Genomic DNA, 27,235 nt, shown 5'->3' on the forward strand with positions numbered 1-27,235 from the left:
ACTACGGCAACACACTCGACGCAGGAATCCCAGACAAACACCTGTGTCGACTACATTGCATCCAGAACGCCTCCGCCCGACTGATTCTCAACATCCCCCGTCGCAGCCACATCACCCCCTACCTGAGAGACCTACACTGGCGCCTCGTTGACAAGAGGATCACCTTCAAGCTCCTCACCCACGCACACAAAGCTCTCCACGACGCCGGACCAGCCTACCTGAACAGCAGACTCAGCTTCTACACCCCCACCCGCCAGCTCAGCTTCGCCAGCCTTGCCCTCCCCGCTGTCCCCCGCATCCAGCGAACGACCTCCAGAGGCAGATCCTTTTCCTACCTCTCCGCCAAGACCTGGAACACACTCCCCACCCACCTACAGCAGACCCAAGACCTACTTACATTCAGAAGACGCCTCAAGACCTGGCTCTTCGAGCAGTAGCGGCACCCCCCTCCCCTCAGCGCCTTGAGACCCTCACGGATAGGTAGTGCACTCTAGAAGTATTCTGATTGATTAATTGATAATTAGTTGAGAGTGCGCTTGTCAGAGTGCAACAGTATGACCACCGTTTATCCGTGAGGTCAGTGTCTAAGTCATATTGCCAAAGGGCTCTCACTCTTGACCTAAACATGGGCTTTCTCCTGTATAGTGGCATACAGTGGGGTGCTGAGTCTCTTTGGGGGCGGCGATCCCAGTATTGTTTCAAGAGCATGAAACACTGGAGTAGCATCTGGAAAAGTATTGTATGTATATTGTTCTACAAGTGGCTCCACAGTCTATGGGCCATGAAGTTGTCAAGTATTGTAAAACCATGAACCTCTCTTATGACTTGTGTTGTGCGCAAAGTACAAACCGGAGAAGCTTCCCCAGTGTGGTCAGCTGCAGTTGTCTTTGTTAGGAGCAAACCTTTTGATCCTCTGTCAGTAGCAAAAGCGCATTCTGTATAGTAGGAATTGTGCTAGCAAAGAAATGATCTCGTCTTGCCCGCTCCCAAAGGTAGTTTCATGCCTACACTGTGCAACTCACCATCTTCACTTTGGTGCCAGGCCATTTCATTTGGAGACATAGAGCCATATTTAATTGGTGTGGCACGGCCCATCTGGAAGTCATCTTGACGAATAAAAGTCAAATTTGAGCCTGGACAGGACAATTTAAATTTTTTGTTTGTTGACAAAAGTCAGTGCTGTCCCAAACTGTGCACTAAAGTAAACTAAAATAGATGGTGTTGCGAGAAAGAGGAACGTTTATACAGTTACATGGACTGCCATTGGCAGATAGGAACGTTATATGGGAGTCTTAGCTCTTTTTAATAAAAGAACCATGGATATTGTAGTTTCTGTATCACTGTTGTTTTAATATGGCTACATACACACATAGTCCATATAGCAATGGTATGTCTTGATACTGTGCAAAATATTTTGCCAGTTCCTTCAAGGTGCGAGGGACCATGGAAAATTGACTCTCAGGTGCACAGTGGACGACCATTTTGTAAACTGCATCTGGAGAAGCAGGCAGCAAGACATATGTTTTCTCCCCCTTGTAGTTGTTAAATCCTAATACATTCTGTAGTTCACAAGTACACAATTTCTCATGCACTGAATTTCCCAAAAATCCTACGGGGTAGAATCCTGTACTCCTGTCTGAAGTAGTCTTTACTTTTTGTAAAGGTTTCTCCAGTCATAATAAACTAGTCCGCTTACAAATGCACAATTTAAAATATTTAGGTAAAACTTTTCCTGATTCTGCTTGCCAGTTGGTCGTCGCACTATTGGCACAAACATCACCTGGCCCTTTTGTATTGCTGTATTGGTTATTCACTTATCCTATAGAATATCTCCCGGACCACAAGTATCACAACATGAGGTTGTTTTGAGTAACAATAAAATATGGACTAAGCATAGGCATTAATGAGGTTGTACCTTCATATATATACAGGTACTGTATTTTAAATCAAACAACCCTTCGCCTAAATTAAAGGACTGTGTTCGCATTCTGCATCTACCAGTTTGTGGTATCTTGGTATTCTCTATGCTATCATTCTCTACCTCTATTGGAATGTTCATGTGATGCATCTATCAGAATGTTGGTGATCTGCCTGACAGATTACAGTTGGCTGGGCTGAGCACCATGCTGGATGCTCCTGGTGGGGTCTCTCTACATAACTTGGAATAAAGCATCTCTGAATTACATCATCTCTTGTGGACATGTCATCATTACATATTGGCGACGAGGATGGTTGGCTTGGCTGGGCTGAGCACCATGCTGGATGCTCCTGGTGGGGTCTCTCTACATAACTTGGAATAAAGCATCTCTGAATTACATCATCTGTTGTAGACATTTCATCATTACACAGTTGCTATCAACCATTCCATGTTCTCTTTGCAGGCAAAGGTTTTGGCCATTCTTGCAGTTGCTGAGCACTCTGGCCAGTTTGAAAGCATAATACAGCTTTCACAAAGGTATTTTCATTTTGTTTTATTCATTTTGAAAAGTCTTTAGCCAAACATTGTGGGTTACTTTGCAGAGCTGCATAACTAATTATACACTGTGTGACGTGTGGTTTAATAATCTATGTTGCACCCAGCCATTAAGGTGAATACATTTTATTAAAGTCTCTTAAAAGATTTCACTCAGAAATTCAGATAGTATGACATGAGACACAAGGGGTTACCCCTTTGCTGAAGAGTGCCAGATTGTGGCAAAATCGCATGCCAAATGGACTCCTCATCCATATGAATGACCCAGTATTAATGTGCTCATTCATAACACAGAGGTGCATAGTACATCTGCAGAATTACCACGGTACCAGGTACCACGTCTGCAAATCAGTCTTCTTCGCTCACAATGTGATTTTAACATTACTGTCTCACGTGTGTGATGAAAGCTTTGTGGTCAATGGTGGAGCAGTAAGACACCTACAGGTATTAATCAGGCTACAAATGTTTTTCACATGAATGGCTTCTTTTCATAGTTGTGGTCTGTTAGTGATTAATAAACATACTTTTTTGCAGCTAAACAGTATTGCTTTGTATTTTAATAGACATTTTGTGTGTGGATGAGGAAGTTTACTATTCTTGCCACATGTACAGAGTTGATCATGTTTCTAGGTACTTGGGCTACGTATTCCCATGTCTGGGAGTACATCCGGTGCAGGGTGTTCCACCACAAGACCAGCGAAGCGTCACCATGAAGGTATGGCCAGGCGGAGTTCTTTGCTCTAGTTAAAATGGAAATAGCATGGCTCCTGGATACATGTAAGTACCTCACATCCCAACATGGCAAATTAACCAGCCGTGTTATCTCACTGGAGTTGTACAGGGCTTTCTACCTCTAGTATGGCATAATAGCTCTTTCTTAATCCGACTTTCAATCGGTTCTGGGAGAACAGTCATTCAATTATGTAAACTAAATAGCTTTATTAATGTTTATATGGTAAGTGATTTATGTGGGTTAACGTGAAAGGAAAGTGATTTTATTCTAGGTATAGTTCTATGAAGTGTATGGATGGGTGTGCTAGAGGATGCTTCTATTTTTTCTTTTTACGTTGAGTGATCGGTTGTCATTTACAGATCCAGAGCAGGATGCTTTCAATTTATGCAACCCAAGTCAGAAAGATTCATAAGCAACGTGACCAATATTACACTAGAGTGCCCAGCTCATTACTGTAATAATAAATGCTCATTTTTTGGCAGAGCATACTGTATCAAAGGTCATGTAGTTCAGGGGAACCTATTTTGAATGATGGTGTGATTATCTCCAGGAGGACCATAACTGCCTCGTTGGATTGCTTGATGGTGCAGAAAATGTATGAACAAAAATAAAAGCACTTTTCGCAATTTCAGATCTTAGTGTGAGGTAAAGGAGAAAATCCATGCTGTGATACTAGAGAGACTGGAAAATGATAAGGGCAAAAACATAGCATGGGAGAAAATACATAAGGGGAGAAAAAATGTACAGAAGTCGGGTATGTCATTGATCGTAAAGTGTTGGTTCTCTGTCTACAACAGTACACAACATTTAAGTCATAGTCACAGAAACACTGCAAGAACAGAGGTGGAGGGGTCCTCCCGGTGCTTGCTTGCTCGGCCCCATTTGACAGAAAGTGGTCTGCTCTCACAAAAAGCCTGGCTTCTTGCCAGGATCTCTTAAACAGTTTTCTTGGGTTTGTTTGACATCTGACCAAGACACTGAGCTGCTGCTCTCCTACCAGAATGGAACCTTGTTTCACCCCTAGGAGGAATCATGCAGTTCCCTAGAGTGGAGGAAAACTTAACTTGGCCAATGAGGCTTTGCTATCTGGATCCACATGACGACGAATCGCGGTACTGAGCCTTAGCTGATGGCACAAAATTCTACTGCTAGCTGGCCATGGGAGGACCCAATATATCTGTTTCATCTAAGGTCCAAGGATATGCTTGGGCCATCAGAAGACTGCTCCTGCCAGTGAGCCGGGATTGCTCCTCAACATTCTTGACTTTTGGGGAGCTTATCGCTAACTTCCTTGAGTTCTCCTCCGGGTAGGTTTCATTTCCTTGGGCCTTGTGCTTCTTTTCTTCTCTTGGGGAGCCTAGCAGCTCATTTTATAAGCATTGCATTATTCGAACCAGATTTTGAGAAGAACATTGACACAAAGTTATTTTCCTGGTTACATGCCTTTTGTGATATAAGCTGCAGCATTCTTTCCAAAAAACATACAAAAGGCTTGTTCTGTGACATCAGTCATTATCAAGCTTTGGAGCGCTGATCGAAAGCCTGGAGAAATAGGAAGATGCGCCACCTTCGTTAATTCTTTTCATCCAGTGTCTTTCCAAACATTTACAAACTATCAGGGAAAATCCTGGAGCAAGGTGCACTCTCATCATATGATCAAGATCGTACTAGAAGCCTCTCCTTTTGCCAAGAACTGTTCTTGGGTATCTCACCGCACTGCCTGCTTCCCAGGGCCGAGAGAATAGATGTTCGGCTAATATCTGAAACCTGGTACACAAGTTGACATTTTTTTTTTTTTTTTTAAAACACATTTTATTTGTCAAATCACACATATAGAGCGGGGCCCTGTAACCCAGAGACATCTGCACTATAAGCATAGCGCATCTTGACTTTGACTTTTCAATATAAGAATCAAGGAGAAATAGAGAGCGATACAAATGAAGTAGAACCACAAGAAACCCACGCCAACAACCCCCACCCCCCTGTTGCACTAAGAGCTTCTCAAAACCAACCTAGCTGTGACGGTTGCACCACAACCACTCGCTACTATATACTATCAAGCAGGGCTTTAAGTGGGCCGGGTCTCACCGGTGCTGAGCCCCAGCAGTTTTTTAAAGGGGGCCTCGAACTGGGTCTCTATCGGGCTCTGTTTTGGCCCTGTCACAGGTGGTCCGTTTTTTTTACGGACTGCAGTGACAGCGGGCACATCGATGTGCGTGTGCTCACACTGCTCACACTGCTCACTTCTCACTAGTGGAGAAGTTACTGCATGACGTCATGCCAGATGAGCGTTGTAGGGGAAGGGAAATCTGTTAAAGAGAGGTAGTTTCTCTCTGGATTTCCCTTCTCTTTTTTAAAGCTCAAGAGCAGCAACATTGTCGTGGTGTCACCAGGTTTAAGTGGAAGCTTTTTCAATATTATATACTAGCCATAGTTGCTGCTTATTTCTCTTATGCAACTAACAACCATTGACAAAGCCAATAGTCCTGACTTGTTGCAGGTATGATGTTACTTGTTGCATCATATATCTGGATGCTATGACAGAAACCGCCATATACAAGTCGGGGGCACACCATGCTAACCACAGATTTTTACCTTATTTATTTTTAAGCCACGCCCTTAATTACATTGGCCACGCCCCTTTGAGAGACCCCCAGTTTTTTCAGCCCACTTAAAGCCCTGCTATCAAGTATAAGTGATTACAGTTCGCACCAGCAGAGTAGAATTAAATTGGATTGAGGGGCCCCGTGGCAGAGGCCGGTTCCAGCAACAAACCCTGGTTGTCCGACCAACACTTCCAGATTTTAAAATATTTCTGCGGACAGCCCCTTGCAGTGAAAATGGGGAGTTCTAGGCCCATACAAAAGTCCAGTCCCTTCTTCCATGCCGACACTGAAGGTGGCGCCGGCGTCTTCCATGCCCTAGCAATGTCTCTCTTCTCCAGAGTAAACCCCAGCAACAGAATATGGCGTTTTTAAATATTGCACTCAATCCCCTACATGACGTGCAGAAGAACTAATTTCGGAGAGTGAGGCAAGTCCCAGCCTAACACTTCAGAGAGACAAGTCAGAACCCCTCTCAAGAACCTTGACAAGGAGAGACAGTGCCAAATCGTGTGTGACAGGGTCCCCTCCTCCTGCTCGCATCTAAGACATACTGGGAGGCCACCAGGCCCACCCTCCACAAGCGAATCTGTGTAAACCAGATGGAGGAATTTAAACTGGACAAGGCGCAGACGCACCGCTATGGCAGCCCCCCATGGAGAGGCCAAGGCCTCGGTTCAGTCTTCCTCGTCCATTTAACCAACGTCCCCATCCCAGGTCTCCTGAAGCTTCTGCAATGTAGGGGAACAGTGGGTAACTAGGGATTGATAGATCTTAGAGATCTTGTGGTCTTGAAGGTCCCCCATAAATACCTTTGCCTCTATCGGACTAAATTCGGCCAGAGACTCAAACACCTCCAGGCTAGGAGAGTGGGCGTGGCGAAGTTGGAGATATTTATAAAATTGGGTTTTTGGCATTTGGAAATCTTTCTGTAGGTCCTGAAAGGACTTCAGGGTCAGCCCCCACATAACGTCTTCCAGAGTAGAGATACCAATGCTATCCCAACCCCGAAACCCTGACAGAGTAGCTAGTTGTGTAAAGCGACCATTATTCCAAATGGGGGTTTCCCGTGTCAGTGTGTTCCACCACCCCATCCTCCGTAGGGCCTGTCGGCAAAGCTGGAAAACCACCTGGGTCACCGGCGGCAGGGAATTGCGTATCGGTGCAGAGTACAGAATCGTGTTGAGAGAAAGATCCCCCATAAGACGCCATTCAAGGGCGTAGGCTGGATCATCCCTGCCCCCATACCACCACTCGTTCAGGACAAGCTAGTGTGATGCTATGTAGTAGGATAATAAGTCAGAGGTCGCCAGCCCACCGCAGTAGGTGGAGAGGAAGCAGGCCTGCAAAGCAACTCATACAGCTCCCCCTGCCCATAAAAACGGACCCAGGGCAGCATTAACCTGCCTGAACCATCTAGGGGAGATAGGGTATGGATAATTGTGCAGTTGATATAGTAGCTGGGGAAGTGAGACCATCTTAAAGATGGCTGACCTACCATATATAGACAATGGCATGCATGACCATATCTTAAGATCCTCTTTCACGCGTTCCAGACCGGAACTAGATTCCTTTCCCATACCACTGTGGGTGCGTCTGACAGAAATACCCTGTGATACTTCCTCCCGCCAGTGACCACCCAAACCAACGACGCCCATGAGCCAAGACCAGATGCGTCCCAGAGAAGACATAGAGTAGACTTGCTGGGGTTTAGGTAGAGACCCGACGTTTCCCCAAACACCTGCATAATACGAAGCAGCCGTGGCCCCGTCCGGTCCACATCCGTGAGAAAAAAAAGAATGTCGTCTGCGTATAAGGCAATACAATACGACAAGCCTTGTGCCCATTCAAAGCCAGTCACCTGTGCATCCATATGTACCCAGGTGGCCAAAGGTTCAACCGCCAGGTCAAACAGGTACCGCGAAAGCGGGCAGCCCTGCTGGGTACCCCGACCAACAGAAAAAGCGGACGAAGTAGAGCCAGCAACGCGCACCGACGCAGTAAGATCAGCGGAGAGTAGGGACAAGTAGGACAGAAAGTGCGGTACAAGATTTAACCTGTTCAGCGACACGAATAAATACACCCAACTAAGGGAATCAAATGCCCTGTCCATATCAGCCAGCAGGAGCGCCGCCCATTCGCTGAGCCCTCGGATGGTGGCAACAGCTACTTTTGCCGTCTAATGTTATGTCTGGTGGCCCTCTGGGCCATAAACCTGGCTTGGTCTGGGTGTACCATTGTAGTGATGTGGGAGCGCAAACGGTTGGTCAGTGCCTTCGCCAATATTTTAGCTTCAAAGTTCAGGAGAGAAATGGGACGATATGCAACGTGCTGATCTGGGGGCCTGTGCACGATCACGGGACTCCTCCACCACCCTAAGGAAATGGTTTCCAAGCTGTAGATAATATTTCTTAAAAAATTCGCAAGGAAACCTGTTAGGCCCCGGAGCTTTGCCTGAATTAAGGTCTCCTAGGGCTGCGCTCAGTTCCTCCTTTGTGAGCAGGAGATCCAGCTCCGCACTCGCCTCATCGGACAGAGCCTGTGGCGGGAGGTCATCCAGAAAACGGCCAATCACATCTTCATGAAGACATTCTTTGGGGGCATAGAGCTCCACAAAGTATGTAGAGAAGCTCTCAGCAATAGCACAGCTGTCCGTAAGGGGCTCCCCAGTCGGGCCCACTATACCAGGGAGGGACTGGGAGTGGAGCATCCCCTGGCACAACCGATGGAGCATCTTGCTTGATTCATCCCCTACTGGTACACTCGTCTGCGCATTGCCAGCCATATAAAGCGGGCCTCATCCATAAGAAGAGCTGCATGGTTCTGTTGTGCTAGCAGTTACTGATGGCATATGTGGGTGCCCTCGGTACCCCTGCTATGGCAATCCAGATCTGCGATGTTAGCCTCTGCTTGTAGCAAAGCCTCCCTCTGAGTCCTATGGGCCGCCACGCAGGTTCCACATCGAGAGGCTCCAGCGGAAGGGCAGTTTCGCTCAGCCCATCTGTACCATAACAGTGTTCGGCGAATGACCAGAGAGACCCCGCAGGAGGATATCCGCCCCCAGCACCAATAGTCTAGGCGAGGATAGGAATCGTGGACCGCAGAAAGGTATGTGTATCCCAGCACATCACTATGTAGCCGGCGCCAGGGGTCCACCCAATCAAGCCCAGACACTAATGAGGAAAGTTTTGTGGCATGGCGAGCAGCTACATTTCCCCCGGGCCTCCAACAATCCCAGGACACGTCCATCACATTGTTCTAGTCGCCACCCACCACGGACAGGCCATCGAGCATATCCGCCCACAGCATCATAAGCCGTTCTACGTGACCCCAGGAAAGCGGAGAAGGGGCATAGACACTACCCAGCACTACTGGCTCATCCCTAATGATGCCCTGTAGGAACAAGTATCGCCCCTAAGTGTCCACCCACAAGTGAGTGTTAACATGCCGTCGTATAGGATCGTGTGAGGTTAACAACAGTTAAAATAGATTGACATCATGCGTAAATGCCGTAGATATTTACACTAGATTTAGGTTTTGGGCAGCGAATCGAGGCTCAGGAGGGGTCTCTTCTGAAATCCCAATCTAAAGATTGTCCCAAACGCAACATTGATGGGGCCTTTCCTATTGGCCCCTTAGAATACTAAACTCCTCATGAATGGGTCTTATTATGTTTCCACCTTTTGACAGCAAAGCAACTATAAATCTTAGTATAAACGTCTCCTTCGTTTCTTTGCTCTGCCTTCACCCATGATAACAGAGAAACTCAGCCCCAAAGCGCTATCTTTTGACCATCTTAAGATGGCTGCCACTTAAGGGACCCGCGTCTCTTCGACTCCCGAGTCTACTGATTGACTGCGCCTTCATGCGCGCGATCAGTTCCAGGTTCCATCTGGACTCTCAAACCAGAACGGACCTGGCAGGGCTGGTCGGCATAAATGCCTCTAGCACACTGGCGCTCTTTACCAGTCGGGACTACGGGAGACCACAGCAGGTTACAAGCGGGACACTCTTCTTAACCAAGTAAGGTTGCGCATCCGTGGACAGCAGTGTTCACCGATCTCCCCCTCTCTTTCCAATTTCTTTTATTGGGATTTCAGAAGAGACCCCTCTAGAGCCTCGATTCGCTGCCCAAAACCTAAATCTAGTGTAAATATCTACTGCATTTACGCATGATGGCAATCTATTTGAACTGTTTTTAACCTCACACAATCCTATACGACCGCATGTTAACAGGCACGTGTGGTCACTCTCAGCTTAATACAGAGCAATCCTGAGCCTCACATGGTTAATACAATGTCCTTGTGAGATACTTCTTCCTTTTTAGACACACGATTATCCACGACGACACGCCGTCAACGCTGCGTTTATATCTTCAGCTTGGAATCCCTCGCTGCATGCAACTACCTAGCCGCTGCGCATGTCTTCATTCATCAGCAGCCTGTGCCGTCACCTTATCACGGCTAAGTATTCAATCACTGTGGTAGTCCCTCAACCGAGACAATGACTGCAGCACCTTTCTAAGATTGCATTTTATTTTGTTAAATATATGTGTCTTGTCTTGTCCTTTTCTTTTTCCCAACAGGTTTTTAATGACAGAGTGTCTTTGAGTACGCCAACACCTAAGACCACACACCTTAGCGCCTGTGTGGTAACACCATTTCATGTGGCCATTTCATATTTGCCACTCACGTTTTTTCACTAACCCGGTCCTGAAGAAAGCCCACCTTACCCATCTTTTTCGGGCTGCAACATGTAGACCACATCACATAGCCAACTAAGGGTAATAACTCCTTAGTAGTTGCATCACATATTTTTATCCATATCCTGAGCCGCCATTAATAAATTTCTTGGGCAAGGATTCTCAGAGATATTTTTAATATATTCACTAACACTTCACATAATCACACCACACCAGCTCCGCTGTATTCGGGCTTGTAGCACAACCGGGGGCATTCGTCCGCTCAGTTGGGACCCCAATGATGAAGCAGGACACCAACTAGAGGGCCTATTAGGATGACGAGTGGACTTTGTCCGCCCGTCATCCTAGCGGGGATTGGGACCGCCCGCCATAAGGGCGGGGGTCCCGTGGGGGGTATTAGGATGTGCCCGGTCCAGGAAAGACATGGCTTGGCAGTTCGGGCTGGACTGTTCCCATGAGGCACAGGGTCAAGGCTGATTTGCATATGGCCATGTCTGAACCGGGGTAGTGTGGAGTGCAAAGAAACGATGGATTTAGGCCCAGATCTCTGTACTGGGGTGAATGTATGACTTTGTTCTGCATTCTGTCCATCAACTGTTATTTTTGCATTTGTCACCCCGAGTGGGATGGGTATGCACAGACATGAGTCCCATGCTCTCCACACCACTGGAGTCAAGCTATCCTGGCTGAAGACGGCTGATAGCCAGAAACCGGTCCTAGGATGCTTGATTCCCGTCCAGGAAAGACATGGCTTGGCAGTTCGGGCTGGACTGTTCCCATGAAGCACAGGGTCAAGGCTGATTTGCATATGCCCGTGTCTGAACTGGGGTAGTGTGGAGTGCAAAAAAACGATGGATTTAGGCCCAGATCTCTGTACTGGGGTGAATGTATGACATTGTTCTGCATTCTGTCCCTCAACTGTTATTTTTGCATTTGTCACCCCGAGTGGGATGGGTAAGCTCAGACGTGAGTCCCATGCTCTCCACACCACTGGAGTCAAGCTATCCTGGCTGAAGACGGCTGATAGCCAGAAACCGGTCCTAGGATGCTTGATTCCGGTCCAGGAAAGACATGGCTTGGCAGTTGGGGCTGGACTTTTCCCATGAGGCACAGGGTCAAGGCTGATTTGCATATGGCCATGTCTGAACTGGGGTAGTGTGGAGTGCAAAAAAACGATGGATTTAGGCCCAGATCTCTGTACTGAGGTTAAATGTATGACTTTGTTCTGCATTCTGTCCATCAACTGTTATTTTTGCATTTGTCACCCCGAGTTGGATGGGTATGCTCAGACGTGAGTCCCGTGCTCTCCACACCACTGGAGTCAAGCTATCCTGGCTGAAGACGGCTGATAGCCAGAAACCGGTCCTAGGATGCTTGATTCCGGTCCATGAAAGACATGGCTTGGCAGTTGGGGCTGGACTGTTCCCATGAGGCACTGGGTCAAGGCTGATTTGCATATGGCCATATCTAAACTGGGGTGGTGTGGAGTGCAAAAAAACGATGGATTTAGGCCCAGATCTCTGTACTGGGGTGAATGTATGACATTGTTCTGCATTCTGTCCATCAACTGTTATTTTTGCATTTGTCACCCCGAGTGGGATGGGTATGCCTAGACAAGAGTCCCATGCTCTCCACACCACTGGAGTCAAGCTATCCTGGCTGAAGACGGCTGATAGCTAGAAACCGGTCCTAGGATGCTTGATTCCGGTCCAGGAAAGACATGGCTTGGCAGTTCGGGCTGGACTGTTTCCATGAGGCACAGGGTCAAGGCTGATTTGCATATGGCCATGTCTGATCTGGGGTGGTGTGGAGTGCAAAAAAACGATGGATTTAGGCCCAGATCTCTGTACTGGGGTGAATGTATGACTTTGTTCTGCATTCTGTCCATCAACTGTTATTTTTGCATTTGTCACCCCGAGTGAGATGGGTATGCTCAGATGTGAGTCCCATGCTCTCCACACCACTGGAGTCAAGCTATCCTGGCTGAAGACGGCTGATAGCCAGAAACCGGTCTTAGGATGCTTGATTCCGGTCCAGGAAAGACATGGATTGGCAGTTCGGGCTGGACTGTTCCCATGAGGCACAGGGTCAAGGCTGATTTGCATATGGCCATGTCTGAACTGGGGTGGTGTGGAGTGCAAAAAAACGATGGATTTAGGCCCAGATCTCTGTACTGGGGTGAATGTATGACATTGTTCTGCATTCTGTCAATCAACTGTTATTTTTGCACTAATATTATAAGGCCTGTATCAGGTGAACATCTAACTTTTAAGAGTCTCCTCTGTACCAGGCTACCTATGCACATTTACCAGGCTGCGCACTATGTTAGCCCACACAAATGCGTGTTCATATGCAACCAACCAAATGGTCCCTTATACGACCTGTGTTTGAGCAGCCTAATCTTAAAAGGTGAACACAGGGGGTAAACACATCCAGTCTGTTTGCCATCTGATTAGAGTGGGTGAGACACAAGTAGTGAGACTCACCCACAGTAAGAAGTGGAAAACTGTGTCATTAAAAAAAGCAAAATATCTAGGTGTACTAAATGGGCAGAACCCATTTGAAGAACCACGCATAGGAGAGAACAAAGTCTGAGGAAATTGAGACATACGCTGTTTTAGAAATTAGCTACTGGACAACCCCTAACTAAATATTTTGACATTTGTATATGCCTCACTGCTGACAAAAAGGAGTGGTTTACTACTGAAAGTAAGGGAAGGATTGGTATATTGCCCTACTGAATATCTGCACAAGTCAGATAGAGGATAGTGCTAAAAAATGGCAAGATAAAGCCTCAAATATTATAGTGCTTTGGAAGAAGACTTAAAGAAATAGAAGAGCTACTATTACTTGCAAATGCCCTACCCGAACTGAAGACGTCCTGCCAGAGATTGGATAACCCACTGTTTGACGTACTGTCAGGAATAGTGAGGCAGTCTTCGTGATTTAGCAGTCTTGCTGCTTGAACACTAGGTGCCTATAAGTATACATGCTGTGCCTGGTAGACATAGATTAGAAGGGACAGGTCACAGAAGTACCAAAACCGACACCTCCATTAGAAGAACAGCTCACGTATTTCTGAATGCTCAAAGCTCTATGCCTTATTCGCACGGCAGGAGCTGGGACTTCACACAACTTAGCAAGGGTTGTTCTGTTGGATATGGCTATTTTGTCTGTCGAACTGAAGAAAACCTTAAATGATGGGTTTTCTGCTTAATGTACCATACATTGGGAACTCTAAAGTCTGCTTTCTGCTCCAGAGATGTCTGGCATGATCATCCTGTTGAACAAATGTGAAAATGTCGCACCCGTCATCATGATGGATCCTGTTTGGATTATTTTTAACTAGTGGAAAGATTAAAATACTGGGCTCTTGCAAGCCCAGTGTTAAATAGCAAATTGATTGTCAACCTTTGCTATTGGCTGCTGAAAAGATCCAAATTCCCACTAAACGAAGCAACCAAATGTATTTTACAACCATAATACTGATCTGGCTACCAAAAGTGCCTGTTCCTGCTCTGAAAGTTTTTTTTATGATAAAGGCTTTCCTCAAAAACTCTGAATTAGACCGTTCAACATAATAGAACCCATACTGAGCTGAGACAAGCATCTGCGGAAGGTCCCCGAATTCCAATAAGCAAATTCTGAAGTAAATATGTCACTGTGGCATGCTCCTAGTTTATATAATCATTGTTCACTCTTTTTCTAGCCTACTCTTTAATCCGAGTCTGCCTGTTATGGTCCATGGAGACACAGGTTTTTCTTTTTCCGTAGCTTTTCATTGGACCATGTTGACAATGAATATTATTGGCCTCTCTGACTTAAAATAGTTTTTTTCCCATTTTAACTTGTCACAACGTTTTAGTGGTAGTTAGCAAATGCATCTTTTAATGTTTTTTTTAATAATAAAACTTCTTTTTTTCTTTGTTATTTATTATTTTAACAGTATTGCTAGGCGAACTGTTGAAGCTTGTATACTTCTGCATGTCCCTCAGATTAAGGGCCTGATTTACATCTCACACACAAGGAAACTTGGCAGTTCAAGCTGGACTGTTCCCATGAGGCGGAGGGGCAAGACTGATTTGCATATGGCCGTGTCTGAACTGGGGTGGCGAAGTGAGCTAAAGAATGCTGATTGATTCAACCCAGATCTGTGACTGGGGGTGAGTGTCTGAAAAGTTTCAGTGCTCCGTCCATCATCTTGTGTTTGCTTTGTTCGCCCTAAGTTGGCAGGGTATGCCCAGACGTTGGTCCCTTGCTCACTTTGCCACTGGATTCAAGCTACCCTGGCTGATGAGGGCTGTTAGCCTGAGACCGGTCCCAGGATGCTTGTTTCCGGGCCAGGGAATACATGGCTTGGTAGTTCAGGCTGGACTGTTCCCATGAGGCACAGGATCAAGACTGATTTTCATAGAGCTGTCTCTGAACTGGGGTGGTAAGTGAGCTAAAAAACGATGATGGATTCAACCCAGATCTGTGACTGGAGGTGAGTGTCAGAAAAGTTTCCGTGCTCTGTCCATCATCTGCTTGGTTTGCTTTGATTTAGATTTCGGTGGACGGGTTACTCCATCAAAACGGTGATGGATACCCCGTCCGCTGAAATATAAATCCCTCAATAAAATTCCATAACATCCAATTGAATTTATATTTCTGCAGACAGGTTTCTCTGGGAGAAACTCGTTTGCTGAAATCTGCACTACTACAAGGTGAGCCGAGGATACTTCTTGAAGTCCTTTAATCTTGCGCCATTTAGGACCCGCCAAAAGAGTATTGGGGGATCTCAGCTAAAGCATGGTACAAAATCTCTAGCCACTCCCCCATGAGTCCTTTTAGTTGGTTTATTACAATTAGCAGTTGTCTGCTAGTCGACAAGTCTTCATCTTCCAGAGTCCCAGTTTATAATTTCTGCAACTCTGTGTCAAACCTGCAACTGACAGACCAGTAGCTAACTACATTAGAGGTGGAAGAAGAACCTACTTTCAGAACTGTCCTACTTGGAGTAGAATCTCCTTCCCCTATCAGACTCCTGGAAAAAGAAACTAAGAAATAATGCTGGATTATTCCTTCCGGGCCTTTTTTCAGTTATACTAGTTAGTGATGTGTACAGTCGCTAAGTATTATTCTATAGCAGAACACAAAGTCGAAAGGTAATTTAAATTTTGCTATGTTTTGTATACCCATGCTAATGTGCTTAATAAAACAAATTTGAAATTAAAAGTAAATTTACCACCTAAACTTCATCAAATATCTTTAGGTTATGAAAATTTAAATGTAGTACTTCTTAAAGAGCTGAAGAAAGCAGAATCATACAAGTTTTAGCAGATGTCTAGTGATTTTTGTCCTATTTCGAGCAAAGGTTGTCTGGATTTGAAAGCCATTCATTATGAGCCACATGCATCATTATTTCACTTAGCGATATCCTTAATTGCAATTCTCAGCGAATCACAGCTAGGTATTCGCTATTTGAATGCAAGAAACTCCATGAGTGTCATTTAGCGTTTCCTAATTGGTTGCAAATCAACCAACCTCATTATTATTAATGAGGCAGGTCACAATTTGCAACCCATTTGGAATCGCTAAAATCACAGGGATGGTGGCCTGCTGGGGTCAGCAGATCACCAAGATTGTGATTGCTTTTAAATAAAACAATATTTTTTTTTAAATGTAGCCCATTTTCCTTAAAGGACAACCAGTTGAATTCAAAAATAAAAATAAAAAGTTTTCTTTTCATTCTTCAAGAGCAGGCAGTGGTCCATGGGACCACTGCCTGGCTCTTAAAAAACATACGAACATTCACAAAGATTCCCGTTTGTGAATGAGTTACCACTTACTTGAAGTAGGTTGTAAAATGCAAATGTTTTGTGATTGCATTTCCATCGCAAAACATTCCTACATACCGCTGCGATTTGGTATTAGCAAGGGACGCCCTAAACACGTCCCTTCCTTATACCTAATCGGTATGTATTTGCAATTCAAGATTGCGATTTGGTAACATGTAACCAAATCATAAATTGGAATTCGTACTTACCAAAATTAATTTTACCGGTCGCAAACGGCCTGATTCTGCTAATCTGGCCGTTTGCGACCGGTCAAATACATAATACATATGGCCCTAACTTAAATGATATAGCGTGGCCATAGTGACTACATTCATTTAATTTCTCTGTTTCTATTTTTTTATTAACCTTATAATCCTTTGCCTAATAGGTCACATTTTTTTTCTGGGGGAGTTTATATATTGCAAACTAGATCTGAAGGTATCAGAAAGCTTCACCTGTGCACCAGTTGCATTACAGATGGACACATTCATTATTGGTATATGACATTATTCATACTTTGGAAAAATGAGACAAGTTGGAGGAATGAATTAGTGTGTGTAATTAGGTTTTGGTGGGGGTAAGAGGGTTGGAGTATGTGTTTGCGGGTGTGTGTGTGTTTGCTTTCATGTGTAGGCTGGGGAGCATACATGATTTGCTTTTGACACAAATATTTCTGTTTGGTACTGCGCTAGATCCTAAAACATTAGAATCTTTCCTACCTGTAAAACACACTGTATAGCTCTAAATATTTGCAAAATGTTGCAGTAAAATGAATTATCTGACTTAATTTTATCAGAGAATAATAATGGATTCACCTGTGTTAAAACAATTTGCAATCCTGTATACTTACTTTTAGCCTATGCCAAAGTTAAATGTGTTTCTGTTTATAAAGATCACCAGCCTTTGACTTGTGCTCTATAACTATGCCTTCCTCTATCTGCAGGATTTGGAAGATGCTTTGCCACTGATTGAACGATACAAAGACCAACTATTTGCGATTGGGGAGGTAAGCAAGGCATGTTGTTTTTTTGTGTATTTTAGATGGTGTAGCAGCAACATAGGCACCAAAACACAGAAACTAGTCATTGGTATTAATTGCACAGAGAAACATTACAAACCAAAAACGCTTTCTTCCTGCCACTCAACTGTGGCAAAGATCAACAAAATGCAAACTGCAAATCAGATGTCTCTATTGCATCATGTGATCTCTTACATCCAACATAAATGCACCATTTTATGCTTTGTCCTTTTTTTCTGTTTGGGATACCCAGCTAACTCAAGGTAACTTAGAAGAGGAATAAGACCAACCAAAGAACATCTTTTCTGATCAACATCCTAACTCATATAGTATTAAAAACCTGTTACTGTAGATTGCTTGACCATTATCAGATCAGCCTAATCCAGATGCAAAACTATTCTTGAGTCAAAACCATTGTCACAACTGGAAGGAGTAATTACAGAAAGAAAAGGCAATAGAGCTGGCAGAGTTACATCAATCCACCATGGCATCATAACATAAGCACTATAGTCTAAAGATGACATACATGCAAATAGAAATATACACATCTTATTTTTAACAACAAAGATAAAAAACACCACATGAATAAAAATAAATTAACAATGAAAAAAATATTTGTAATATAAAAAAGAAAAGGGTGATATAAAAGTCACTGAACATATTTACAGAAACAACTGTTACAAAGAGAAGGAACCCTGCACAAAATCTCACTAGTATGGCATCCGCTTGACACGTGTGAACTTCCACAAAGTTTGATCACCAGGCAAACCCTTTTTTTATTAAAATGGGATAAAATGAACAAGGAGAAGGTGGTTCCGTTGGTAATATCTAAAAGATTGCGGGAGGTATTGATATGCCTAGACCCTGATCTTCAGTTGGAAAATTAGTGATAGCCTTTTATGAGATACTGGGCAAAGTCAAAAGCAATTTGGTTAGGACAAACTCCTCTAAGGAGATTTCGCCAGTTCGTAGGTTCGATGCAGCATGCGCAAAGACTCTTAAAGACCTACATAGCATGTTTAGGTCATCCCCAAGAGACCATAGATTGGTTAAGGAGCTGCGTAATTCATACACAGAGGCCCGGGAAGCTAGGCTAAGAGGTTTGAGGGAAGAAGCTTCAGGGGGTCCTCTCTCAAGTGGTGATTTCTAAAAAATATCAGTATTTCTTGTATGTGATAAAGCTCCCTTCCTTAAAGATGATACTGACCCGACACTGGATACTCAGTTCAGTGGTGAAGCTTGGGTGGTCTATTTCGGGAACATTTTTGGGGAGGCTGATGGCCTCCCAGCCTCCCCATCCTCCATCAGGCAGGTAACACCCAAGGAGCACCTAGTGTTCGAACTGGCTGAAGTGAGCCGTGGATTGTTCCAACGTAGCCCCACCAAGGCCCCAGGTCCTGATGAAGTCCCCATAGATTTTTTCCTAGACCATCAAGAACTATGGACCCAATTGATGACTAACATTTTTAATGCAATAAGCAAGGTGGGCCATTGTAGAGTATGATAATCCCTATATTTAAAAAATGGGATAAATCTTTACCACAACATTATAGACTTATTTCTAGATAGTACTGCTGAACTGATGGGGTGCTTATTGCTGAAAGGATACTTGCAGCTAGACGTTTTACCTGGAATTACGCGACATTAATTTGGAAACCCAATGTGGGTTGGAAATATCACCACATTTAAAATCTCAACACTCTGAAAGATATAGCCTTGATGAAGTCGTGGGATCATGCCCCAATTGCGACGAAACATGTGTTGCCTGTGGCTGAAACCAAAAGAATAAAAGCCTGAAAAGGAAGGACCAAAGAGATTGTTTATATTTTGTTTTGAAAATTATTGTGTCTTACTTTAACGGGGAAACCATTTCAACACATAATGTGTGCTTGGGAGTGAAGTGTCTTCAACAGAATGCCCAACATTCTAATGTTCGAATAAACCCTAACTATAACTGGAGCATAAACATTATTATCAATTTGACAAGACCCTTCCCATTAACCTTAACATTAACCTTATTCTTGAACCTAATTGCTCCCATGAATAAAGCCTAATCCTAAACCTAGCCCAAGCCTTATTCTTAATGTTTACCTGACCTACTACAATCTTGGCTGAAACCCTAACATTGACCTTTTCCCTAAAACTAAAACAAACCTCATTACCTAAACCTAACTTAACCATTACCCTAAACCTGTCCTTGACCCTAATATTTATCCTAACATTAAAGATGACCGTAACCCTTATCTTGACCTTATCTTTTCTTTTCTCTCTAATTGTGGTAATGCTTGTATTTCACCAAGCTTGTTTTTCAATAAACAAAAAAAATGTAAATGGAATGTCCCAGAATGAAATGACAGTATACTGATAATACTCCCTCTCTTTGTAGAAAGGTAGTTCAACCTCAAAGTACACTACTGTAAATATTCACTGTAAATTAAGTCATATGAAGAAAGTGTACAGAATAATGTGAAGAGTAAAGCTCACAATTACAACTTGTCATTTTGTGAGCTGTCTTTTAAAATATAGCTCCATTCCTGATTTAAATTCTTTAAATTGTGTGGTGGCACCTTTTATATCTGTGTTTGATACACACCACATAAATAAATGCTCTCAGATCACTGCTGAGTGGTATTGAATGTTTAGAGAAGAGTTTGGATTGACTTCTGACACAAGGTATAACAGATAGTTCAATTTGATATGAAATTGTTCCAATTTACAATATTATAAAGACTTCCCATTAAACATGTGGTTAGTCACTTCATTAAATGTAGTGAATTACTCCAATTCAGTGTTTATCCTTCAGGTTGGATTGGACTTCACCCCAAGGATCGCATCGACAGATGATCAGAAGGAGGAACAGAGAAAAGTTCTGATTAAACAGATAGAACTGGCAAAACGACTCGATCTTCCCCTGTGAGTTATACAGAATAATGTTATCACCCATGGCAAGTTTGGTTTCAGTTTAATGTAGAGATAGGGACTGCTAGGGATTTGTTTCAGCTCTTTGTCTTGGTTTTCGGTTCGCTAGTGAGCGTGCTGGAATGATAATTCTGCAATATCTTTACAATATGTTCTTATATTACATTGCAATCCTTTCCTATGGTCATTGGTATTAGCTCTACTATTGGCCTTCAAACCATTTGAAATATTTCATCCCTCTGGAAACGGTGTTACTGCTCTCTCTTGAGGATAGACAAAAGCAACAGCCTGCCAAGTCCAGGACTACTGCAAACAGGGGCTTCATGTGCGTTGTGTGACTTTATTTAATAAGCTGTGAGCCATTTTAGCTGATTTTCATACACAGCCTTTGGAGTTAACACCCGGCACCAGCCCCATTATTTTAATGTACTAAAATGTGAGCCGTTAGTAGGTTTGAAGGGACTGGAAATTGTCACTTCACCTAGGTCAGCTACCCTGGTTTGGAGCAGCCTGGTTTGGAGGCAAGTCACTGTACAGTCGCATTGAGGGATTTATGTTCAAACACAAAAAAAGTCCACCAAAACCAGACCTGAGTGTAATTAATGTACTTCTCTGCCCCTAACAACACCACAAACTGTATTCAGTCTTTGGCTTTCCCCATGCTGCTAATACTTACTTGCACTTATGGATCATGCAGCTGTTTATGCCACCACTTCTACTGAAGGACAGTAACTAATCAATAGTCGTGGCCCGCACTCTGCTCAGCAGGGGTGCACACTATAAACAGTATATGGTGCATGAAGGGGATGACCGTTGTGCAGGTGCGAGTTGTTCTTGTTGCCATGCAGTTGTATGCATTCATAAAGTAGTGCAGGTCCTACCTTAAAATCCTTTCTGGAATGTCTGTGCAAAGAGATTTTATTGCACTGCGGTGATGCAACCATGTTTGCTTAGATGATGTAGTGTATTCAGATAGCTAGTCTTTGAAGACATGCTACATCTCCTTGAATTCTCTGTTTTACCGGTCCAAGAATTAGGTTTCAATTTTCCTTACTGGAAAACATAGGAGCGAGCTAGAAAAAACTTAAAATATCCATGTTTCTCAGAAATCCTTGAGAAAAAAATAGAAATCATCATATGACTTAATTACCAGCTAGACTGGGTTGTAGCTCTTTTGTAGGCTGAGGAGTACCACCTGCCCAGCCCTTTGATGCCTTCAGTTGTTACCTTCATACTTGCTGCTGTAGTCTTGCCCCGATGCGGAAGGAATGTATTGCCTGTCTCAATTTCAATGAGGGGGTATGGGCACTTGCTGCATTTAACGCAGCTCAGTTTCCCCCGAGAGTACGAGTCATAAGTCACTTTAGTGAATCTGGCCCATAATATATAAAATAACATGTTAATTACTAAATATTATTTACTTTAAATAAAATAATGTAATACTAAACATACATTCTTTAGATGTGTATATGTACATGCTTCCATTTTTAGGTCGAGCCTAGCGCAGTTCGCATACGCTGCTCTAGGAAAACAACCTCTTGGAATCACTCTGGATTTTTCACACGTGCGTGTGTTTTTAATTTTTAGCATTTTTTCTATTGGGCTTTGCGTGCATCTTTCTAAAAAGACAGCACGCAATTGGGCAAAGGCGGGTGCATCTCCCACCTTATTTATTTATTTAATTTATTTATTTAAGGTTTTTATAAAGCGCGTAGTCACCCATGAGTATCCCAGCGCTATACCTCGTAATCCGGAGGAGAAGGAGTGCAGAAGAGTTGAAGGGATTATGGGAAGAGAAGAGTTTTGAGCGATTTCCTGAAGCGGAGGAGGTTCGGTTCTGTTCTTAGTTTCAGAGGGAGCGCGTTCCATTGCTTCGCTGTGTGAACCGAGAAGCGGCGACCTCCTGAGCGGGCTTTTTTCACTCTGGGTACCACTATGAGGTTTTCGTGGTCCGATCGGAGCGCTCTGGTAGGTCTATAGGGGGTGATACAATTTTTGAGAATTGGTGGGTCTTCGTTGTGGAGCACTTTGTGAGCCAGGCAGAGGGCCTTGAATACCACTCTTTCCCTGATCGGCAGCCAGTGCAGTTTCTTCAATGCGGGTTTCGCAGATGCTCTGGCCGGGGTGTTCGTGAGCATCCGGGCAGCGGTATTCTGGATTTTCTGTAGGCTGTCACTTTCCCAGACTTGGAAGGAGCGTTGGCAGAGAAATGATGAGAGCCATTTCAGAGCTTTGTCTTTCACTCCGATGTTTCCCAGGCGTTGAGTTAAGACCTGGTGGCTGACAGTATCGAAGGCCGCACTCAGGTCCAGGAGGATCACTGCCACTGATCCTCCTGTGTCAAGAATGTCTCTGGCCTTCTCCACTGCTGCAAGGAGTGCGGTGTCAGTGCCCTGACCTGGTCGGAAGCCCGTTTGGGAGTTCTTGAGTAGGTGGTTAGTTTCCAGGAACTGTGACAGTTTTTTATTTACTAGTTTCTCAGCGACCTTACCAATCCAGGGGAGGAGAGAGATGGGTCTATAGTTTGAAAGGTCCTCAGGGTCTAGGGAAGGTTTCTTGAGAAGTCCTTTAACGACTGCCTCTTTCCAGCTAGGAGGGACGTCACCTTGGGTTAATGAGGTGTTAATCAGAGCGGTCAGCGGGGGCACTATGGTGTGGGTGATTTTTTTGAGGAACCGTATGGGCACTGGGTCACTGGGGGCGCCACTCTTGATTGAGGCAAATGTGGCGGCTACCTCCTCCATGGTAACCGGGCCGAAGGAAACCAAGTAAGGGGCAGAGGGCTTCAGGGGGGAATTCCTCTGCAGGGGAGGGTAGTCCTTATCTCCTTCAATGAAATCGGATTCGGCAGCGGGGAGAGAGGCGAGGATCTTTTTGATTTTTTCATTGAAGAAGGTAGCTAGTTTGACACATTTGTCTTCCGCTGCTTTGGGGTCCATAGGTTTTTCTGGGGGGTCGGGGACATGGAGGAGCTCTTTAAGGATAAGGAAGGTTTCCCTGGCAGAGCAGGAGGAATTCTCTATTTTTTCCTTTCCCAGGAAATGTATCTGCCTACGGCTTGCAGTTACGAGCAGGGGCGCCATCTGTTCGGGGTCATGTCACCATCTGTTTTTAATTAGCGCGTTCGCCGCGCTGCCGTGCTCACTCACCCCCGCTTCTCTCTCGCACAATTCTTTTTAACCAACCCTCCCTTCACATGCCACATGCACACACACAGCCCTACCAATGCTGTGTTTGCAATGAGAAACCTGTGCATTTGCTGTCATGCTAGGCCCATTGCTGTTGACTTGTAGAAGGAGGATGGCAGCAGAATTGTGTTTTGATAGTGGCGGCCGAGGCACAGGTAGCAAGGCCTCTGCTTACACACACGGCTCCTGATTTTCTCTACTGTGCTTGCTTTCTGTTTAGGTACTGGCATTATATTATGCAATCTTAACTTTAAGGCAAACGCCCTATTAATCTTATGTTGGAGCTCACAACCGCAGGTTTGAACCCCAGCATGTCTGCTCAGCCTTTCATCCCACTAGAGGCTGACGGACTAATTAACATTCATTTGGTTGGCAATAAACATCTGTTACTCTGCACCAAGACGTAGCATACTCCAGCCCCACCTTCACTTGCACACCTGGATAACTCTCTTTCGCCTCTTTTCAATTTGACTCCTGATTTTCTCTACTGTGCTCGCTTTCTGATTTGGTACTGGCATTATATAATGCAATCTTAACTTTAAGGCAAGCAGCCTATTAATCTTATGTTTGACCTTACAACCTCAGGTTCGAACCCCAGCGCGTCTGCTCAGCCTTTCATCCTACTAGAGGCCGACAAACTAATTAACATTCAATTGGTTGGAAATAAACTGTTACTCTGCACCAAGATGCAGCAAACTCCAGCCCCGCCTTCACTTGCACACTGGGATACCTCACTTTCGCCTCCTTTCTATTCGGCTCCTGATTTTCTATACTGTGCTAGCTTTCTGATTTGGTACTGTCATTATATAATAGGAGCCAGCAGCGGCGGCGCGCAGGCTGCCATCTGTTTTGGGTCAGGCTTCATTTCCAGACGATGCCGCTTTCATTAGAAGGCGCGTCCCCTCCACCCCACCGCCACAAGAGTGCGATTCCATTTTCTCTAAAACACAAAGGAACAGAAAGGAAATCGATTACGGTGACATCTTACTTTTCATCGGAAACGTCAGCACCGTCTAATGAGCGGGCCTTGGCCAACAAGCCTACCCTGGAAGGCAACAAGCAGCTGCTACAGTAGTTAAAGCTCCTTAAAGACCACTCATGTCTTGGGGAGGAAGGGAACGATCCTCGTGGGGTTTCAGTAAATAGCTACATTGTGATGCTTAACCATTTGTTGACCAGATGATCATGCTTCTGGTAAAACAGAAGAACGTTAGCAATCAGCATTTTACCCTAACTGTTGTGGAGAAAAAAAAAAACATCTATAGCAGGTAGGTACAGCGTAACTCTAATTCAGAGTGCATCTTTTCGCTCACCCACCTTAGAAAGCTGCAAGCACTTCTCCTTTCATTCCTTTTTATTTTTTGCATTATGTAGCGCGAATGAAGGTATCAAAGCACTTTACAAAAGTACTAGTTCCATTACAGAAATCTACCCGGTGGGGGATAATGTGCTGCATGACTAAACACTTATAAGGTCCCAAAGGCGAGACCTTTTGGCTATGCCAATGCTTGTTATTAATTTTTATAAGTTAAAAACAAACTTACATGCAAAGTAAACAACCGCAATGTATACCTAGGAAAACTTGCCTGCGATGTAATCACTCCCGTAGTGAATCTTTCGAAGTAAACATTGCACAACCAAGAAAGGGATTGATGCATCATGGGGCTCTTGCCAAGACAAACTTTTTGGTCTTTCTTGACCATTAGTCTAGATGACTGAAATGGCTGAGGCAGCAATGCACATGGGTTCTGGCGGATTCTGAGATTCTTTCGGATTGGGCCCAAGGAGTCCTTTACCCTCATGCACTGTAAACTGAGCAATTTCTTCTGACAGGACGGACACATAAGTTTTGATCAGGGTGGGCCACAAGCTGAGGAAGCTAGCCATTTTTGAGGCATGGTCTGTTGTGCAGGGTATGTTACTTGGGGAACCAGGAAACACTACTCCGCGAGCATGAGCGCATCACTCTTCGCGGCCACGATCCCCGATACCCCCGAAGGCTCTTGCCTTAGCTGGCCTGGGCCTACATTGAACTCAAGAGATGGATCCATGTTTTGGGCAGATTGCCGTTGCCAGTATGCTCTGAGGCTGGGGAGTTGTTGATTGTTTGGGGGTCTTTTGAGTTTATTTTGTTTAAGCATCCAAGACAGGTTGAGACATGCTTTCCATTTATCCTGGGGACCAGTGTAGGGTGGGGGCCACAGGAGCGGGGAGGAACGGAATCCCTTAAAACAAATATGTTGCACCATGAGCTGAAACTCCTAACTTGAAATATCAGGGGGGTGAGGTCAATGTCCAAACTCCACAACATTTATAACTACTTGAAAAGATGGGTGTGCAGAGAGCCCTCTTGCAGGAGACACATCTTCTTCAGGAGGACGTAGATAGACTGCGTAGGCAATGGAGAGGGCAGATATTCTCCACCACATATTCAGCGTTTTCTCCCTTTGAGGCAACTCGCACCATAATCGATAGAGAGGGCAGATATGTACTGCTAGCGGGACAACTCTTGGGGCGGGAAATTACACTAGGTTGCCTATATGCACCGAACCATGAGCAGCTGGGTTACCTGGCCGGCCTATCAGCCCACCTGGCTGATATTAGGGTGGTATTTTTTTTTTTTTATATATATATTTGTATCGCGCCTGACTCAGCCCCGAAGGGGTATCTCCGCGCGTAGCTTCTGGAAGGGTATTAGGAACAACCAAGGACAAGAGACTGCAATATAACAGGAGAAGTCATTAATCTTGTGTGAAAAGGTATGTTTTTAACTTCTTTCTAAAGGAGAGAAGATTAGGGCTGTGTCTCAGCTGTGGGGGCAGAGAGTTCCATAGCATGGGGCCTTTAAGTGAGATGGCCCGTCCTCCCTGTCTTGCTCTCGTCACCCTGGGGACCTGTAGCAACATAGTGCTGCTGGAGCGCAGGACACGTCCAGGTGAGTAAGGGACGAATATGTCTCTTAAGTATTAAGGGCCAGACCCGTAAATACATTTGTGCATTATACAGCATACTTTAAAGTTGACGCGTTGTCTCACCGGGAGCCAATGAAGGTGAGAGAGGAGTGGGCATGAAGGAGTTCGGGGCAAGGCATTCAAGATGAGTCTTGCTGCGGTGTTTTGTACCACCTGCAGTCTGCCCAGTTGTTCTTGATTGGCAGAGATGAGGAGTCCATTGCAATAGTCTATCCGACCGATGACCAATGCTTGTACCAACGTCTTCCTGTGGATGTCAGGCAGGAAGGGGAAAATGCGTCGTAATAGCCCAATTACTCGGAAACAAGTTCCCGTAACTTGATTGACATGATCTTTTAATATCAATGCTTGGTCTAGGCGCACTCCCAGATTTTTGACAGTCTGTTTTGGTACAGGGACAGGTCCTTGTTCAAGTGGCCACCAGTCGGGGGACCATAGCAGGGTGGCCCCTCCAAACAACATGACTTCGGTTTTGGTCACATTGCATTGGAGGAAGTTATGAGCCATCCAATCTGCCACGGCTCTCATACCATTTTGAAAAGATTGTATAACTGTCGGTGTGAGGGTTTGGAAGGGATACAGCAACTGGGTGTCATCAGCGTAGGAGATTGGGGAGAACCCGTGAGATCTTATGATGTCCGCCAAGGGGGCCACGTATACGTTAAATAACGTGGGGCTTAAACAAGAGCCCTGTGGCACTCCCTTGGTGAGCTTCCTACAGATGGATTTGTGGGAGCCTAATTTGACACCTTGTTGACGGTCCGCAAGAAAGCTTTCTAGCCATGCCATGGCAGTCCCTTTTATTCCC

At 44.7% G+C, this 27,235-nt stretch overlaps 1 protein-coding gene across 9 annotated transcripts in view; it reads left to right on the forward strand.

Annotated features, from left to right (window-relative positions):
• The window catches only part of TATDN3 (TatD DNase domain containing 3), a 95,870-nt gene that overhangs the window by 24,392 nt on the left and 44,243 nt on the right, over positions 1-27,235 (forward strand). For 4 of the 9 annotated variants that reach the window (XM_086927859.1, XM_086927860.1, XM_086927861.1 and 1 more), the window contains exons 3-6: positions 2,382-2,455; positions 3,104-3,188; positions 17,274-17,345; positions 20,152-20,261. In XM_086927859.1, the coding sequence (XP_086783985.1) occupies positions 2,382-2,455; positions 3,104-3,188; positions 17,274-17,345; positions 20,152-20,261 (341 nt within the window). The remainder of the gene's footprint in view (positions 1-2,381; positions 2,456-3,103; positions 3,189-17,273; positions 17,346-20,151; positions 20,262-27,235) is intronic. The other 5 variants (XM_086927862.1, XM_086927863.1, XM_086927864.1 and 2 more) reach the window with 3 other exon arrangements.

Source organism: Lissotriton vulgaris, chromosome 6 (assembly GCF_964263255.1).
Source record: "Lissotriton vulgaris chromosome 6, aLisVul1.2, whole genome shotgun sequence".
NCBI lineage: Eukaryota > Metazoa > Chordata > Amphibia > Caudata > Salamandridae > Lissotriton > Lissotriton vulgaris.